The 16,404-nt window shown below is 50.0% G+C and overlaps 2 protein-coding genes across 2 annotated transcripts; both read right to left on the bottom strand.

Moving 5' to 3' along the window:
* Nucleotides 1–564: 564 nt before the first annotated feature.
* Nucleotides 565–1,475, bottom strand: LOC137361183 (oocyte zinc finger protein XlCOF20-like). Its single transcript, XM_068026107.1, has 2 exons — nt 1,367–1,475; nt 565–731 (listed from the first exon to the last, which is right to left on the bottom strand). The coding sequence occupies exons 1-2, from the start codon at nt 1,473–1,475 to the stop codon at nt 565–567; spliced, it is 276 nt and encodes a 91-aa protein (XP_067882208.1).
* Nucleotides 1,476–3,419: 1,944 nt separating this feature from the next.
* On the bottom strand, nt 3,420–5,845 carry LOC137361182 (zinc finger protein 239-like). The gene is made up of 3 exons (XM_068026106.1): nt 5,737–5,845; nt 4,939–5,101; nt 3,420–3,570 (listed from the first exon to the last, which is right to left on the bottom strand). The coding sequence occupies exons 1-3, from the start codon at nt 5,843–5,845 to the stop codon at nt 3,420–3,422; spliced, it is 423 nt and encodes a 140-aa protein (XP_067882207.1).
* Between the last annotated feature and the right edge of the window lie 10,559 nt (nt 5,846–16,404).

The following is a 16,404-nucleotide window of genomic DNA, read 5'->3' as shown; positions in this document are numbered from 1 at the left end:
CAGAGTGAATCTCTTTCCCACACTCTGAGCAGGTGACCGGTCTCTCCCCAGTGATAACTCATTGGTGTATCACCTGGAAGGATGACAGAGTGAATCTCTTTCCCACACTCTGAGCAGGTGAACGGTCTCTCCCCAATGTCAACTCACTTGTGTATCAGCAGGTAGGATGACAGAGTGAATCTCTTTCCCACACTCTGAGCAGGTGAACGGTCTCTCCCCAGTGTGTACTCACTGGTGTATCAGCAGGCAGGATGACTGAGTGAATCCCTTCCCGCACTCTGAACAGGTGAAGGGTCTCTCCCCAGTGTGAACTCACTGGTGTATCAGCAGGCAGGATGACTGAGTGAATCTCATCCCACACTCTGAACAGGAGAATGATCTCTCCCCAGTGTGAACTCACTGGTGTATCAGAAGGTAGGATGACTCAGTGAATCACTTCCCACACTCTGAGCAGGTGAACGGAGTCTCCCCATTGTCAACTCACTGTTGTATCAGCAGGTATGATGCCTTAGTGAATCACCTACCAGACTCGGAGCAGGTGAATGGTCTCTCCCCACTGTGAACTCACTGGTGTATCAGCAGGCAGTATGATAGAGTGAATCCCTTGCCACAATCTGAACAGGTGAACGGTCTCTCCCCAGTGTGAACTGAGTGGTGCACCAGCTGGTAGGATGACTGAGTGAATCTCTGTCCACAATCAGAGCAGGTGAACGGTCTCTCCCCAGTGTGAACTCACTGGTGTATCAGCAGGTGGTATGACTGAGTGAATCCCTTGCCACAATCTGGACAGGTGAACGGTCTCTCACCATTGTGAACTCACTGGTGTATCAGCTGGTAGGATGACTGAGTGAATCTCTGTCCACACTCTGAGCAGGTGAATGGTCTCTCCACAGTGTGAACTCACTGGTGTATTAGCAGGTAGGATGACTGAGTGAATCTCATCCCACACTCTGAGCAGGTGAACAGTCTCGCCCCTGTGTGAACTCACTGGTGTATCAGCAGGTAAGGTGACTGAGTGATTCTCTTCCCAGACTCTGAGCCGGTGAAAGGTCACTCCCCATTGTGAACTCACTGGTGTATCAGCAGTTTGGATGTCTAAGGGAATCTCTCCCCACACTCGGAGCTGTTGAGTGGTCTCTCCCCAGTCTCAGCTCACAGTTGTATCAGCAGGTAGGATGACTGAGTGAATCTCATCCCACACTCTGAGCAGGTGAATGGTCTCTCCCCAGTGTGAACTCTCTTGTGTATCAGCAGGTATAATGACTGAGTGAATCCCTTCAACACTCTGAAAAGGTGAACGGTCTCTCCCCAGTGATAACTCACTGATGCATCAGCTGGTAGGATGACTAAGTGAATCTCTGTCCACACTCAGAGCAGGTGAACGGTCTCTCCGCTGTGTCAACATACTGGTGCATCAGCAGGTAGGAAGACTGTGTGAATCTCATCCCACACTCTGAGCAGGTCAACGGTCTCATCCCCAGTGTGAACTCACTGGTGTATCATCAGGTAGGATGACTGAGTGAATCCCTTCCCACACTCTGAACAGGTGAACGGTCTCTGCCAAGTGTGAACTCACTGGTGTGTCAGCAGCAGGATGACTGAGTGAATCTCATCCCACACTCTGAGCAGCTGAATGGTCTCTCCCCAGGGTGAACTCACTGGTGTATCAGAAGGTAGGATGACTGAGTGAATCTCTTTCGACAATCTGAGGAGGTGAACGGTCGCTCCACAATGTGAACTCACTATTATATAAGCAGGTTGGATGACTGAGTGAATCACTGCCCACACTCTGAGCAGGTGAACGGTCTCTCCCCAGTGTGAACTCACTGGTGTATCAGCAGGTAGGATGACTGACTGAATCCCTTCCCACAATCTGAACAGGTGAACGGTCTCTGCCAAGTCTGAACTCACTTGTGTATCAGCAGGCAGGATGACTGAGTGAATCTCATCCCACACTCTGAGCAGCTGAATGGTCTCTCCCCAGGGTGAACTCACTGGTGTATCAGAAGGTATGATGACTGAGTGAATCACTTCCCACACTCTGAGCAGGTGAATGGTCTCTCCGCATTGTGAACTCACTGTTGTTTTAGCAGGAAGGATGACTGACTGAATCTCCGACCAGACTCTGAGCAGGTGAATGGTCTCTCCCCAGTGTGAACTCACTGGTGTATCAGAAGGCAAAATGACTGAGTGAATCTCTTCGGACACTCTGAGCAGGTGAACGGTCTCTCCCCATTGTCAACTCACTGTTGTTTCAGCAGGTAGGATGACTGAGTGAATCTCCTACCAGACATTGAGCAGTTGAATGGTCTCTCCCCAGTGTGAACCCACTGGTGTATCAGCAGGTAGGATGACTGATTAAATCCTTTACCACACTCTCAGCAGGGGACTGTTCCCTCCCCAGTGTGAACGAACTGGTGTATCAGCAGTTAGGATGACTGAGTGAACCTCTTCCCGCACACTGAGCAGTTGAATGGTCTCTCCTCTGTCTCAACTCACTGTTGTATCAGCAGGAAGGATGACTGAGTGAATATCTTCCCACACTTTGTGCAGGTGAATCGTCTCTCCCCATTGTGAACTCACTGTTGTTTCAGCAGGTATGATGACTGAGTGAATCTCCTACCAGACACTGAGCAGGTGAATGATCTCTCCCCAGTGTGAGCTCACTGGTGTAACAGCAGGTAGGATGACTGAGAGAATCCCTTCCCACACTCTGAACAGGTGAACGGTCTCTGCCAAGTGTGAACTCACTGGTGTATCAGCAGGCAGGATGACTGAGTGAATCTCATCCCACACTCTGAGCAGGTTAACGGTCTCTCCCCTGTGTGAACTCACTGGTGTATCAGCAGGTAGGATGACTGAGAGAATCCCTTCCCACACTCTGAACAGGTGAACGGTCTCTGCCAAGTCTGAACTCACTTGTGTATCAGCAGGCAGGATGACTGAGTGAATCTCATCCCACACTCTGAGCAGCTGAATGGTCTCTCCCCAGGGTGAACTCACTGGTGTATCAGAAGGCATGATGACTGAGTGAATCACTTCCCACACTCTGAGCAGGTGAATGGTCTCTCCGCATTGTGAACTCACTGTTGTTTTAGCAGGAAGGATGACTGACTGAATCTCCGACCAGACTCTGAGCAGGTGAATGGTCTCTCCCCAGTGTGAACTCACTGGTGTATCAGAAGGCAAAATGACTGAGTGAATCTCTTCGGACACTCTGAGCAGGTGAACGGTCTCTCCCCATTGTCAACTCACTGTTGTTTCAGCAGGTAGGATGACTGAGTGAATCTCCTACCAGACATTGAGCAGTTGAATGGTCTCTCCCCAGTGTGAACTCACTGGTGTATCAGAAGGTAGGATGACTGACTGAATCTCTTCCGACACTCTGAGCAGGTGAACGGTCACTCCCCAGTGTGAACTCACTGGTGTATCAGCAGGTAGTATGACTGAGTGAATCCCTTGCCACAATCTGAACAGGTGAACGGTCTCTCCGCAGTGTAAACATCCTGGTGCATCAGCAGGTCGGATGACAGAGTGAATCGCATCCCACACTCTGAGCAGGTGAACGTTCTCTCCCCAGTGTGAACTCACTGGTGTATCAGCAGGTAGGATGACTGAGTGAATCCCTTCCCACACTCTGAACAGGTGAACGGTCTCTGCCAAGTGTGAACTCACTGGTGTATCAGCAGGCAGGATGACTGAGTGAATCTCATCCCACGCAACGAACAGCTGAATGGTCTCTCCTCAGGGTGAACTCACTGGTGTATCAGAAGGTATGATGACTGAGTGAATCTCTTCCGACACTCTGAGGAGGTGAACGGTCTCTCCACAGTGTGAACTCACTATTATATAAGCAGGTTGGATGACTGAGTGAATCACTTCCCACACTCTGAGCAGCTGAATGGATTCACCCCAGTGTGAATTCACTGGTGTAGCAGCAGGTAGGATGACTGAGTGAATCTCATCCCACACTCAGAGCAGGTGAACGGCCTCTCCCCTGTGTGAGCTCACTGGTGTATCAGCGGGTAGGATGACTGAGTGAATCCCTTCCCACATTCTGAACAGGTGAACGGTCTCTCCCCAGTTTGAACTCACTGGTGTATCAGAAGGTAGGATGACTGAGTGAATCTCTTCCGACACTCTGAGCAGGTGAACGGTCTCTCCCCAGTGTGTACTCACTGGTGCATCAGCAGGCAGGATGACTGAGTGAATCTCTTCCCACACTGTGCGCAGGTGAATGGTCTTTCCCCATTGAGAACTCACTTTTGATTCAGCAGGTATGATGCCCGAGAGAATCTCCTACAAGACACTGAGAAGGTGAATGGTCTCTCCCCAGTGTCAACTCACTTGTGTATCAGCAGGTAGGATGACAGAGTGAATCTCTTTCCCACACTCTGAGCAGGTGACCGGTCTCTCCCCAGTGATAACTCATTGGTGTATCACCTGGAAGGATGACAGAGTGAATCTCTTTCCCACACTCTGAGCAGGTGAACGGTCTCTCCCCAATGTCAACTCACTTGTGTATCAGCAGGTAGGATGACAGAGTGAATCTCTTTCCCACACTCTGAGCAGGTGAACGGTCTCTCCCCAGTGTGTACTCACTGGTGTATCAGCAGGCAGGATGACTGAGTGAATCCCTTCCCGCACTCTGAACAGGTGAAGGGTCTCTCCCCAGTGTGAACTCACTGGTGTATCAGCAGGCAGGATGACTGAGTGAATCTCATCCCACACTCTGAACAGGAGAATGATCTCTCCCCAGTGTGAACTCACTGGTGTATCAGAAGGTAGGATGACTCAGTGAATCACTTCCCACACTCTGAGCAGGTGAACGGAGTCTCCCCATTGTCAACTCACTGTTGTATCAGCAGGTATGATGCCTTAGTGAATCACCTACCAGACTCGGAGCAGGTGAATGGTCTCTCCCCACTGTGAACTCACTGGTGTATCAGCAGGCAGTATGATAGAGTGAATCCCTTGCCACAATCTGAACAGGTGAACGGTCTCTCCCCAGTGTGAACTGAGTGGTGCACCAGCTGGTAGGATGACTGAGTGAATCTCTGTCCACAATCAGAGCAGGTGAACGGTCTCTCCCCAGTGTGAACTCACTGGTGTATCAGCAGGTGGTATGACTGAGTGAATCCCTTGCCACAATCTGGACAGGTGAACGGTCTCTCACCATTGTGAACTCACTGGTGTATCAGCTGGTAGGATGACTGAGTGAATCTCTGTCCACACTCTGAGCAGGTGAATGGTCTCTCCACAGTGTGAACTCACTGGTGTATTAGCAGGTAGGATGACTGAGTGAATCTCATCCCACACTCTGAGCAGGTGAACAGTCTCGCCCCTGTGTGAACTCACTGGTGTATCAGCAGGTAAGGTGACTGAGTGATTCTCTTCCCAGACTCTGAGCCGGTGAAAGGTCACTCCCCATTGTGAACTCACTGGTGTATCAGCAGTTTGGATGTCTAAGGGAATCTCTCCCCACACTCGGAGCTGTTGAGTGGTCTCTCCCCAGTCTCAGCTCACAGTTGTATCAGCAGGTAGGATGACTGAGTGAATCTCATCCCACACTCTGAGCAGGTGAATGGTCTCTCCCCAGTGTGAACTCTCTTGTGTATCAGCAGGTATAATGACTGAGTGAATCCCTTCAACACTCTGAAAAGGTGAACGGTCTCTCCCCAGTGATAACTCACTGATGCATCAGCTGGTAGGATGACTAAGTGAATCTCTGTCCACACTCAGAGCAGGTGAACGGTCTCTCCGCTGTGTCAACATACTGGTGCATCAGCAGGTAGGAAGACTGTGTGAATCTCATCCCACACTCTGAGCAGGTCAACGGTCTCATCCCCAGTGTGAACTCACTGGTGTATCATCAGGTAGGATGACTGAGTGAATCCCTTCCCACACTCTGAACAGGTGAACGGTCTCTGCCAAGTGTGAACTCACTGGTGTGTCAGCAGCAGGATGACTGAGTGAATCTCATCCCACACTCTGAGCAGCTGAATGGTCTCTCCCCAGGGTGAACTCACTGGTGTATCAGAAGGTAGGATGACTGAGTGAATCTCTTTCGACAATCTGAGGAGGTGAACGGTCGCTCCACAATGTGAACTCACTATTATATAAGCAGGTTGGATGACTGAGTGAATCACTGCCCACACTCTGAGCAGGTGAACGGTCTCTCCCCAGTGTGAACTCACTGGTGTATCAGCAGGTAGGATGACTGACTGAATCCCTTCCCACAATCTGAACAGGTGAACGGTCTCTGCCAAGTCTGAACTCACTTGTGTATCAGCAGGCAGGATGACTGAGTGAATCTCATCCCACACTCTGAGCAGCTGAATGGTCTCTCCCCAGGGTGAACTCACTGGTGTATCAGAAGGTATGATGACTGAGTGAATCACTTCCCACACTCTGAGCAGGTGAATGGTCTCTCCGCATTGTGAACTCACTGTTGTTTTAGCAGGAAGGATGACTGACTGAATCTCCGACCAGACTCTGAGCAGGTGAATGGTCTCTCCCCAGTGTGAACTCACTGGTGTATCAGAAGGCAAAATGACTGAGTGAATCTCTTCGGACACTCTGAGCAGGTGAACGGTCTCTCCCCATTGTCAACTCACTGTTGTTTCAGCAGGTAGGATGACTGAGTGAATCTCCTACCAGACATTGAGCAGTTGAATGGTCTCTCCCCAGTGTGAACCCACTGGTGTATCAGCAGGTAGGATGACTGATTAAATCCTTTACCACACTCTCAGCAGGGGACTGTTCCCTCCCCAGTGTGAACGAACTGGTGTATCAGCAGTTAGGATGACTGAGTGAACCTCTTCCCGCACACTGAGCAGTTGAATGGTCTCTCCTCTGTCTCAACTCACTGTTGTATCAGCAGGAAGGATGACTGAGTGAATATCTTCCCACACTTTGTGCAGGTGAATCGTCTCTCCCCATTGTGAACTCACTGTTGTTTCAGCAGGTATGATGACTGAGTGAATCTCCTACCAGACACTGAGCAGGTGAATGATCTCTCCCCAGTGTGAGCTCACTGGTGTAACAGCAGGTAGGATGACTGAGAGAATCCCTTCCCACACTCTGAACAGGTGAACGGTCTCTGCCAAGTGTGAACTCACTGGTGTATCAGCAGGCAGGATGACTGAGTGAATCTCATCCCACACTCTGAGCAGGTTAACGGTCTCTCCCCTGTGTGAACTCACTGGTGTATCAGAAGGTAGGATGACTGAGAGAATCCCTTCCCACACTCTGAACAGGTGAACGGTCTCTGCTAAGTGTGAACTCACTGGTGTATCAGCAGGCAGGATGACTGAGTGAATCTCATCCCACACTCTGAGCAGGTGAACGATCTCTCCCCATTGTGAACTCATTGTTGTTTCAGCAGGTAGGATATCTGAGTGAATCTCCTACCATACCCTGAGCAGGTGAATGGTCTCTCCCCAATGAGAACTCACTGGTGTATCAGCAGGTAGGATGACTGAGTGAACCTCTTCCCGTACACTGAGAAGGTGAACGGTCTCTCCCCAGTGTGAACTTACTGGTATATCAGCAGGTTGGATTACTGAGTGAAACACTTCCCACACTCTGAGCAGGTGAACGGTCTTTCCCCAGTGTGAACTCACTGGTGTATCAGCAGGCAGGATGACTGAGTGAATCCCTTCCCACAATCTGAACAGGTGAACGGTCTCTCCCCAGTGTGAACTCACTGGTGTATCAGCTGGAAGGATGACTAAGTGAATCTCTGTCCACACACAGAGCAGGTGAACAGTCTCTCCCCAGTGTTAACTCACAGATGTATCAGAAGGTAGGATGACTGAGTGAATCTCTTCCGACAATCTGAGCAGGTGAACGGACTCCCCCCAGTGTGAACGCACTGGTGTATCAACAGTTTGGATGACTGAGTGAATCACTTCCCACACTCGGAGCAGGTGAATGGTCTCTCCCCATTGTGAACTCACTGTTGTTTCAGCAGGTAGGATGTCTGATTGAATCTCCTACCATACTCTGAGCAAGTGAATGGTCTCTCCCCAGTGATAACGCACTGGTGTATCAGCAGGTAGGATGACTGAGTAAATCCTTTCCCGCACTCTGAAAGGGGAATGGTCTCTCCCCAGTGTGAACTCACTGGTGTATCAGCAGGTCTGATGACTGAGTGAACCTCTTCCCGTACACTGAGAAGGTGAACGGTCTCTCCCCAGTGTGAACTCACTGGTGTATCAGCAGGTAGCATGACTGAGTGAATCCCTTCCACACTCTGAAAAGGTGAACGGCCTCTCCCCAGTGAATACTCACTGGTGTATCAGCAGGTAGGATGACGAAGTGAATCTCTGTCCACACTCAGAGCAGGTGAACGGTCTCTCCCCAGTGTCAACTCACTGGTGTATCAGAAGTTAGAATGACTTAGTGAATCTCTTCCGACACTCTGAGCAGGTGAACGGTCTCTCCCCAGTGTGAACTCACTGTTGTATCAGCAGTTTGGATGACTTAGGGAATCTCTTCCCACACTCTGAGCAGTTGAATGGTCTCGCCCCAGTCTCAACTCACTGTTGTATCAGCAGGTAGGATGACTGAGTGAATCTCTTGCCACACTCTGAGCAATTGAATGGTCTCTCCCCAGTGTGAACTCACTGGTGTATCAGCAGGTAGGATGACTGAGTGAATCCCTTACCACACTCTGAACAGGGGAACGGTCTCTACCCAGTGATAACTCACTGGTGTATCAGCTGGAAGGATGACTAAGTGAATCTCTGTCCACACTCAGAGCAGGTGAACGGTCTCTCCCCAGTGTCAACTCACTGGTGTATCAGCAGGTAGGATGACAGATTGAATGTCTTTCCCACTCTCTGAGCAGGTGAACGGTCTCTCCCCAGTGTGAATTCACTGGTGCATCAGCGGTTTGGATGACTGAGGGAATGTCTTCCCACACTCTGAACAGTTGAATGGTCACTCCCCAGTCTCAACTCACAGTTGTAACAGCAGGTCGGATGACTGAGTGAATCTCATCCCACACTCTGAGCAGCTGAATACTCTCTCCCCAGCGTGAACTCACTGGTGTATCAGAAGGTAAGATGACTGAATGAATCTCTTCCGACACTCTGAGCAGGTGAACGGTCTCTCCCCAATGTGAACGCACTGATATATGAGCAGGTAGGATGACTGATTGAATCTCATCCCACACACTGAGCAGGTGAATGGTCTCTCCCCATGGTGAACTCACTTGTGTCTCAGCAGGCAGGATGACTGAGTGAATCACTTCCCACACTCTGAGCAGGTGAATGGTCTCTCCCCAGTGTGAACTCACTGTTGCATCAGCAGGTAGGAAGACTGAGTAAATCCTTTCCCACTCTCTGAGCAGGGGAATGGTCTCTCTCCAGTGTGAACTCAGTGGTGTATCAGCAGGTAGGATGACAGAGTGAATCTCTTTCCCATCATCTGAGCAGGTGAAAGTTCTCACCCCAGTGTGAACTCACTGGTGTACCAGCAGTTTGGATGACTGAGGGAATCTCTTCCCACACTATGAGCAGGTGAGTGGTCTCCCCCCAGTGTGAACTCACTGGTGTATTGGCAGGTAGGATGACTGAGTGAATCTCATCCCACTCTCTGAGCAGGTGAACGGTCTCTCCCCAGTGTGAACTCACTGGTGTATCAGCAGGTAGGATGACTGAGTGAATCACTTCCCAAACTCTGAACAGGTGAACGAACACTCCCCAGTGATAACTCATTGGTGTATCAACTGGGAGGATAACTAAGTGAATCTCTGTCCACACACTGATCAGGTGAACGGTCTATCCCCAGTGTTAACTCACTGGTGCATCAGCAGGTCGGATGACTGACTGAATCTCCTACCAGACTCTGAGCAGGTGAATGCTCACTGCACAGTGTGAACTCACTGGTGCATCAGCAGGCAGGATCACAGTGTGAATCTCATCCAACACTCTGAGCAGGTGAATGGTCTCTCCCCAGTGTGAACTCACTGGTATATCAGAAAGTAGAATGACTAAGTGAATCTCTTCCGACACTCTGAGGAGTTGAACGGTCTCTCCCCAGTGTGAACTCACTGGTGTATCAGCAGGTTGGATGACTGAGTGAATCACTTCAAACACTCTGAGCAGGTGAACGGTCTCTCCTCATTGTCAACTCACTGTTGTATCAGCAGGTAGGATGACTGAGTGAATCTCTTCCCACACTCTGAGCAGGTGAATGGTCTCATCCCCATTGTGAACTCACTGTTGTTTCAGCAGGTATGTTGACTGAGTGAATCTCCTAGCAGACACTGATCAGGTGAACGGTCTATCCCCAGTGTTAACTCAATGGTGCATCAGCAGGTCGGATGACTGACTGAATCTCCTACCAGACTCTGAGCAGGTGAATGCTCACTGCACAGTGTGAACTCACTGGTGCATCAGCAGGCAGGATCACTGTGTGAATCTCATCCAACACTCTGAGCAGGTGAATGGTCTCTCCCCAGTGTGAACTCACTGGTATATCAGAAAGTAGAATGACTAAGTGAATCTCTTCCGACACTCTGAGGAGTTGAACGGTCTCTCCCCAGTGTGAACTCACTGGTGTATCAGCAGGTTGGATGACTGAGTGAATCACTTCAAACACTCTGAGCAGGTGAACGGTCTCTCCTCATTGTCAACTCACTGTTGTATCAGCAGGTAGGATGACTGAGTGAATCTCTTCCCACACTCTGAGCAGGTGAATGGTCTCATCCCAATTGTGAACTCACTGTTGTTTCAGCAGGTATGTTGACTGAGTGAATCTCCTAGCAGACACTAAGCAGGTGAATGGTCTCTCCCCAGTGTGAACTCACTGGTGTATCAGCAGTTAGGATGACTGAGTGAACCTCTTCCCGCACACTGAGCAGGTGAACGGTCTCTCCCCAGTGTGAACTCACTGCTGTATCAGCTGGTAGGATGACTGAGTGAATCTCTTCCCACACTATGAGCAGGTGAACGGTCTCTCCCCAGTGTGAACTCACTGGTGTATCAGCAGGTAGGATGACTGAGTGAATCTCTTCCCACACTATGAGCAGGTGAAAGTTCTCTCCACATTATGAACTCGCTGGTGTATCAGCCGTTTGGATGACTGAGGGAATCTTATCCCACACTATGAGCAGGTGAACGGTCTCTCCCCAGTGTGAACTCACTGGTGTATCAGCAGGTTGGATGACTGAGTGAATCACTTCAAACACTCTGAGCAGGTGAACGGTCTCTCCTCATTGTCAACTCACTGTTGTATCAGCAGGTAGGATGACTGAGTGAATCTCTTCCCACACTCTGAGCAGGTGAATGGTCTCATCCCCATTGTGAACTCACTGTTGTTTCAGCAGGTATGTTGACTGAGTGAATCTCCTAGCAGACACTGATCAGGTGAACGGTCTATCCCCAGTGTTAACTCACTGGTGCATCAGCAGGTCGGATGACTGACTGAATCTCCTACCAGACTCTGAGCAGGTGAATGCTCACTGCACAGTGTGAACTCACTGGTGCATCAGCAGGCAGGATCACTGTGTGAATCTCATCCAACACTCTGAGCAGGTGAATGGTCTCTCCCCAGTGTGAACTCACTGGTATATCAGAAAGTAGAATGACTAAGTGAATCTCTTCCGACACTCTGAGGAGTTGAACGGTCTCTCCCCAGTGTGAACTCACTGGTGTATCAGCAGGTTGGATGACTGAGTGAATCACTTCAAACACTCTGAGCAGGTGAACGGTCTCTCCTCATTGTCAACTCACTGTTGTATCAGCAGGTCGGATGACTGAGTGAATCTCTTCCCACACTCTGAGCAGGTGAATGGTCTCATCCCCATTGTTAACTCACTGTTGTTTCAGCAGGTATGTTGACTGAGTGAATCTCCTAGCAGACACTAAGCAGGTGAATGGTCTCTCCCCAGTGTGAACTCACTGGTGTATCAGCAGTTAGGATGACTGAGTGAACCTCTTCCCGCACACTGAGCAGGTGAACGGTCTCTCCCCAGTGTGAACTCACTGCTGTATCAGCTGGTAGGATGACTGAGTGAATCTCTTCCCACAATATGAGCAGGTGAACGGTCTCTCCCCAGTGTGAACTCACTGGTGTATCAGCAGTTTGGATGACTGAGGGAATCTCTTCCCACACTATGAGCAGGTGAAAGTTCTCTCCACATTATGAACTCGCTGGTGTATCAGCAGTTTGGATGACTGAGGGAATCTCTTCCCACACTATGAGCAGGTGAACGGTCTCTCCCCAGTGTGAACTCACTGCTGTATCAGCTGGTAGGATGACTGAGTGAATCTCTTCCCACACTATGAGCAGGTGAACGCTCTCTCCCCAGTCTCAGCTCACTGTTGTATCAGCTGGTAGGATGACGGAGTGAATCAATTCCCACACTCTGAGCAGATGAATGGTCTCTCCCCAGTCTGAAATCACTGGTGTCTTACCAGGTTGGATGACTGAGTGAATCTCTTTCCCACACTCTGAGCAGGAGAAAGGTCTCTCCCCAGTGTGAACTCACTGGCGTATCAGAAGTTTGGATGACTGAGTGAACCTCTTCCCGCACACTGAGCAGGTGAACGGTCTCTCCCCAGTGAGAACTCACTGTTGTATCAGCAGGCAGGATGAGTGACTGAATCTCATCCCACACTCTGAGCAGGTTAATGGTCTCTCCCCAGTGAAAACCCACTGGTGTATCAGAAGGTAGGATGACTGAGTGAATCGCTTCCCACAATCTGAACAGGTGAACGGTCTCTCCCCATTGATAACTCACTGGTGTATCAGCTGTTAGGATTACTGAGTGAATCTCTGTCCTCACTCAGAGCAGGTGAACGGTCTGTCCCCATTGTTAACTCACTGTTGTATCAGCAGTTAGGATGACTGAGTGAATCTCTTCCCACTCTCTGATCAAGTGAATGGTCTCTCCCCATTGTGAACTCACTGTTGTTTCAGCAGGTGGGATGCCTGACTGAATCTCCTACCAGACGCTGAGCAGGTGAATGGTCTCTCCCCAGTGTGAACCCACTGGTGTATCAGCAGGTAGGATGACTGAGTAAATCCTTTCCCACACCCTGAAAGGGGAATGGTCTCTCCCCAGTGTGAACTCACTTATGTATCAGCAGGTAGGATGACTGAGTGAACCTCTTCCCGTACACTGAGCAGGTGAACGGTCTCTCCCCAGTGTGAACCCACTGGTATATCAGCAGGTTGAATGACTGAGTGAATCACCTCCCACACTCTGAGCAGCTGAATGGTCTCTCCCCATTGTCAACTCACTGTTGTATAAGCAGGTAGGATGACTAAGTGAATCTCCTACCAGAGTCTGAGCAGGTGAATGGTATCTCCCCAGTGTGAACTCACTGGTGTATCAGCAGGCAGCATGACTGAGTGAATCTCATCACACACTCTGAGCAGGTGAACGGTCTCTCCCCATTGAGAACTCACTGGTGTATCAGCAGGTTGCATGACTGAGTGAATCAATTCCCACACTCTGAGCAGGTGAATGTTCTCTCCCCATTGTGAACTCACTTTTGTTTCAGCAGGTAGGAAGTCTGAGTGAATCTCCTACCAGACTCTGAGCAGGTGAATGGTCTCTCCCCAGTGTGAACTCACTGGTGTATCAGCAGGTAGGATGACTGAGTGAAACTCTTCCCGTACACTGAGCAGGTGAACGGTCTCTCCACAGTGTGAACTCACTGGTGTATCAGCAGGTAGGATGACTGAGTGAATCACATCCCACAATCTGAACAGGTGAACGGTCTCTCCCCATTGATAACTCACTGGTGTATCAGCTGTTAGGATTACTGAGTGAATCTCTGTCCTCACTCAGAGCAGGTGAACGGTCTCTCCCCAGTGTTAACTCACTGGTGTATCAGCAGGTAGGATGACAGAGTGAATCTCTTTCCCACACTCTGAACAGGTGAAACGTCTCTCCCCAGTGTGAACTCACTGGTATATTAGCAGGTTGGATGACTGAGTGAATCACTTCCCACACTCTGAGCAGGTGAACGGTCTGTCCCCATTGTTAACTCACTGTTGTATCAGCAGTTAGGATGACTGAGTGAATCTCTTCCCACTCTCTGATCAAGTGAATGGTCTCTCCCCAGTGTGAACTCACTGGTGTCTCAGCAGGTAGGATGACTGAGTGAATCACATCCCACACTCTGAGCTGCTGAATGGTCTCTCCCCAGTGTGAACTCACTGGCGTATCAGCAGGTAGGATGACTGAGTCAATCTCATCCCACACTCTGAGCAGGTGAACGGTATATCCCCTGTGTGAACTCACTGGTGTTCCAGCAGGTAGGATGACTGAGTGAATCCCTTCCCACACTCTGAACAGGTGAACGGTCTCTCCCAAGTGTGAACTCACTGGTGCATCAGCAGGCAGGATGACTGAGTGAATCTCATCCCACACTCTGTGCAGCTGCATGGTCTCTCCCCATTGTGAACTCACTGGTGTATCAGAAGGTAGGATGGCTGAGTGAATCTCGTCCAACACTCTGAGCAGGTGAACGGTCTCTCCCCAGTGTGAACTCACTGGTGTATCAGCAGTTAGGATGACTGAGTGAACCTCTTCCCGCACACTGAGCAGGTGAACGGTCTCTCCCCAGTGTGAACTCACTGCTGTATCAGCTGGTAGGATGACTGAGTGAATCTCTTCCCACACTATGAGCAGGTGAACGGTCTCTCCCCAGTGTGAACTCACTGGTGTATCAGCAGTTTGGATGACTGAGGGAATCTCTTCCCACACTATGAGCAGGTGAAAGTTCTCTCCACATTATGAACTCGCTGGTGTATCAGCAGTTTGGATGACTGAGGGAATCTCTTCCCACACTATGAGCAGGTGAACGGTCTCTCCCCAGTGTGAACTCACTGCTGTATCAGCTGGTAGGATGACTGAGTGAATCTCTTCCCACACTATGAGCAGGTGAACGGTCTCTCCCCAGTCTCAGCTCACTGTTGTATCAGCAGGTAGGATGACGGAGTGAATCAATTCCCACACTCTGAGCAGGTGAATGGTCTCTCCCCAGTCTGAAATCACTGGTGTCTTACCAGGTTGGATGACTGAGTGAATCTCTTTCCCACACTCTGAGCAGGAGAAAGGTCTCTCCCCAGTGTGAACTCACTGGCGTATCAGAAGTTTGGATGACTGAGTGAACCTCTTCCCGCACACTGAGCAGGTGAACGGTCTCTCCCCAGTGAGAACTCACTGTTGTATCAGCAGGCAGGATGAGTGACTGAATCTCATCCCACACTCTGAGCAGGTTAATGGTCTCTCCCCAGTGAAAACCCACTGGTGTATCAGAAGGTAGGATGACTGAGTGAATCGCTTCCCACAATCTGAACAGGTGAACGGTCTCTCCCCATTGATAACTCACTGGTGTATCAGCTGTTAGGATTACTGAGTGAATCTCTGTCCTCACTCAGAGCAGGTGAACGGTCTCTCCCCAGTGTTAACTCACTGGTGTATCAGCAGGTAGGATGACAGAGTGAATCTCTTTCCCACACTCTGAACAGGTGAAACGTCTCTCCCCAGTGTGAACTCACTGGTACATTAGCAGGTTGGATGACTGAGTGAATCACTTCCCACACTCTGAGCAGGTGAACGGTCTGTCCCCATTGTTAACTCACTGTTGTATCAGCAGTTAGGATGACTGAGTGAATCTCTACCCACTCTCTGATCAAGTGAATGGTCTCTCCCCATTGTGAACTCACTGTTGTTTCAGCAGGTGGGATGCCTGACTGAATCTCCTACCAGACGCTGAGCAGGTGAATGGTCTCTCCCCAGTGTGAACCCACTGGTGTATCAGCAGGTAGGATGACTGAGTAAATCCTTTCCCACACCCTGAAAGGGGAATGGTCTCTCCCCAGTGTGAACTCACTTATGTATCAGCAGGTAGGATGACTGAGTGAACCTCTTCCCGTACACTGAGCAGGTGAACGGTCTCTCCCCAGTGTGAACCCACTGGTATATCAGCAGGTTGAATGACTGAGTGAATCACCTCCCACACTCTGAGCAGCTGAATGGTCTCTCCCCATTGTCAACTCACTGTTGTATAAGCAGGTAGGATGACTAAGTGAATCTCCTACCAGAGTCTGAGCAGGTGAATGGTATCTCCCCAGTGTGAACTCACTGGTGTATCAGCAGGCAGCATGACTGAGTGAATCTCATCACACACTCTGAGCAGGTGAACGGTCTCTCCCCATTGAGAACTCACTGGTGTATCAGCAGGTTGCATGACTGAGTGAATCTCTTCCCACACTCTGAGCAGGTGAATGGTCTCTCCCCATTGTGAACTCACTTTTGTTTCAGCAGGTAGGAAGTCTGAGTGAATCTCCTACCAGACTCTGAGCAGGTGAATGGTCTCTCCCCAGTGTGAACTCACTGGTGTATCAGCAGGTAGGATGACTGAGTGAAACTCT

This window comes from Heterodontus francisci, unplaced genomic scaffold (assembly GCF_036365525.1).
Source record: "Heterodontus francisci isolate sHetFra1 unplaced genomic scaffold, sHetFra1.hap1 HAP1_SCAFFOLD_374, whole genome shotgun sequence".
NCBI classification, from domain to species: domain Eukaryota; kingdom Metazoa; phylum Chordata; class Chondrichthyes; order Heterodontiformes; family Heterodontidae; genus Heterodontus; species Heterodontus francisci.
This window is presented reverse-complemented; position numbering and strand designations above follow the sequence as displayed.

Bases quoted from the DNA above. Each gene is read 5' to 3' on its own strand.
- LOC137361183 (XM_068026107.1), bottom strand. From the start codon at position 1,475: ATGAGACCGTTGACCTGCTCAGAGTGTGGGATGAGATTCACACAGTCT. The intron at 732-1,366 runs GTGGACAGAGAT...TACACCAGTGAG, and splicing joins ACCGTTCACCTGCTCTGAGT to TTCACACTGGGGAGAGACCG.
- LOC137361182 (XM_068026106.1), bottom strand. From the start codon at position 5,845: ATGAGACCGTTGACCTGCTCAGAGTGTGGGATGAGATTCACACAGTCT. The intron at 5,102-5,736 runs GTGGACAGAGAT...TACACCAGTGAG, and splicing joins ACCGTTCACCTGCTCTGAGT to TTCACACTGGGGAGAGACCG. The intron at 3,571-4,938 runs GTGAGTTCACAG...CACTGGGGAGAG, and splicing joins TACTGCCTGCTGATACACCA to AACGTTCACCTGCTCAGAGT.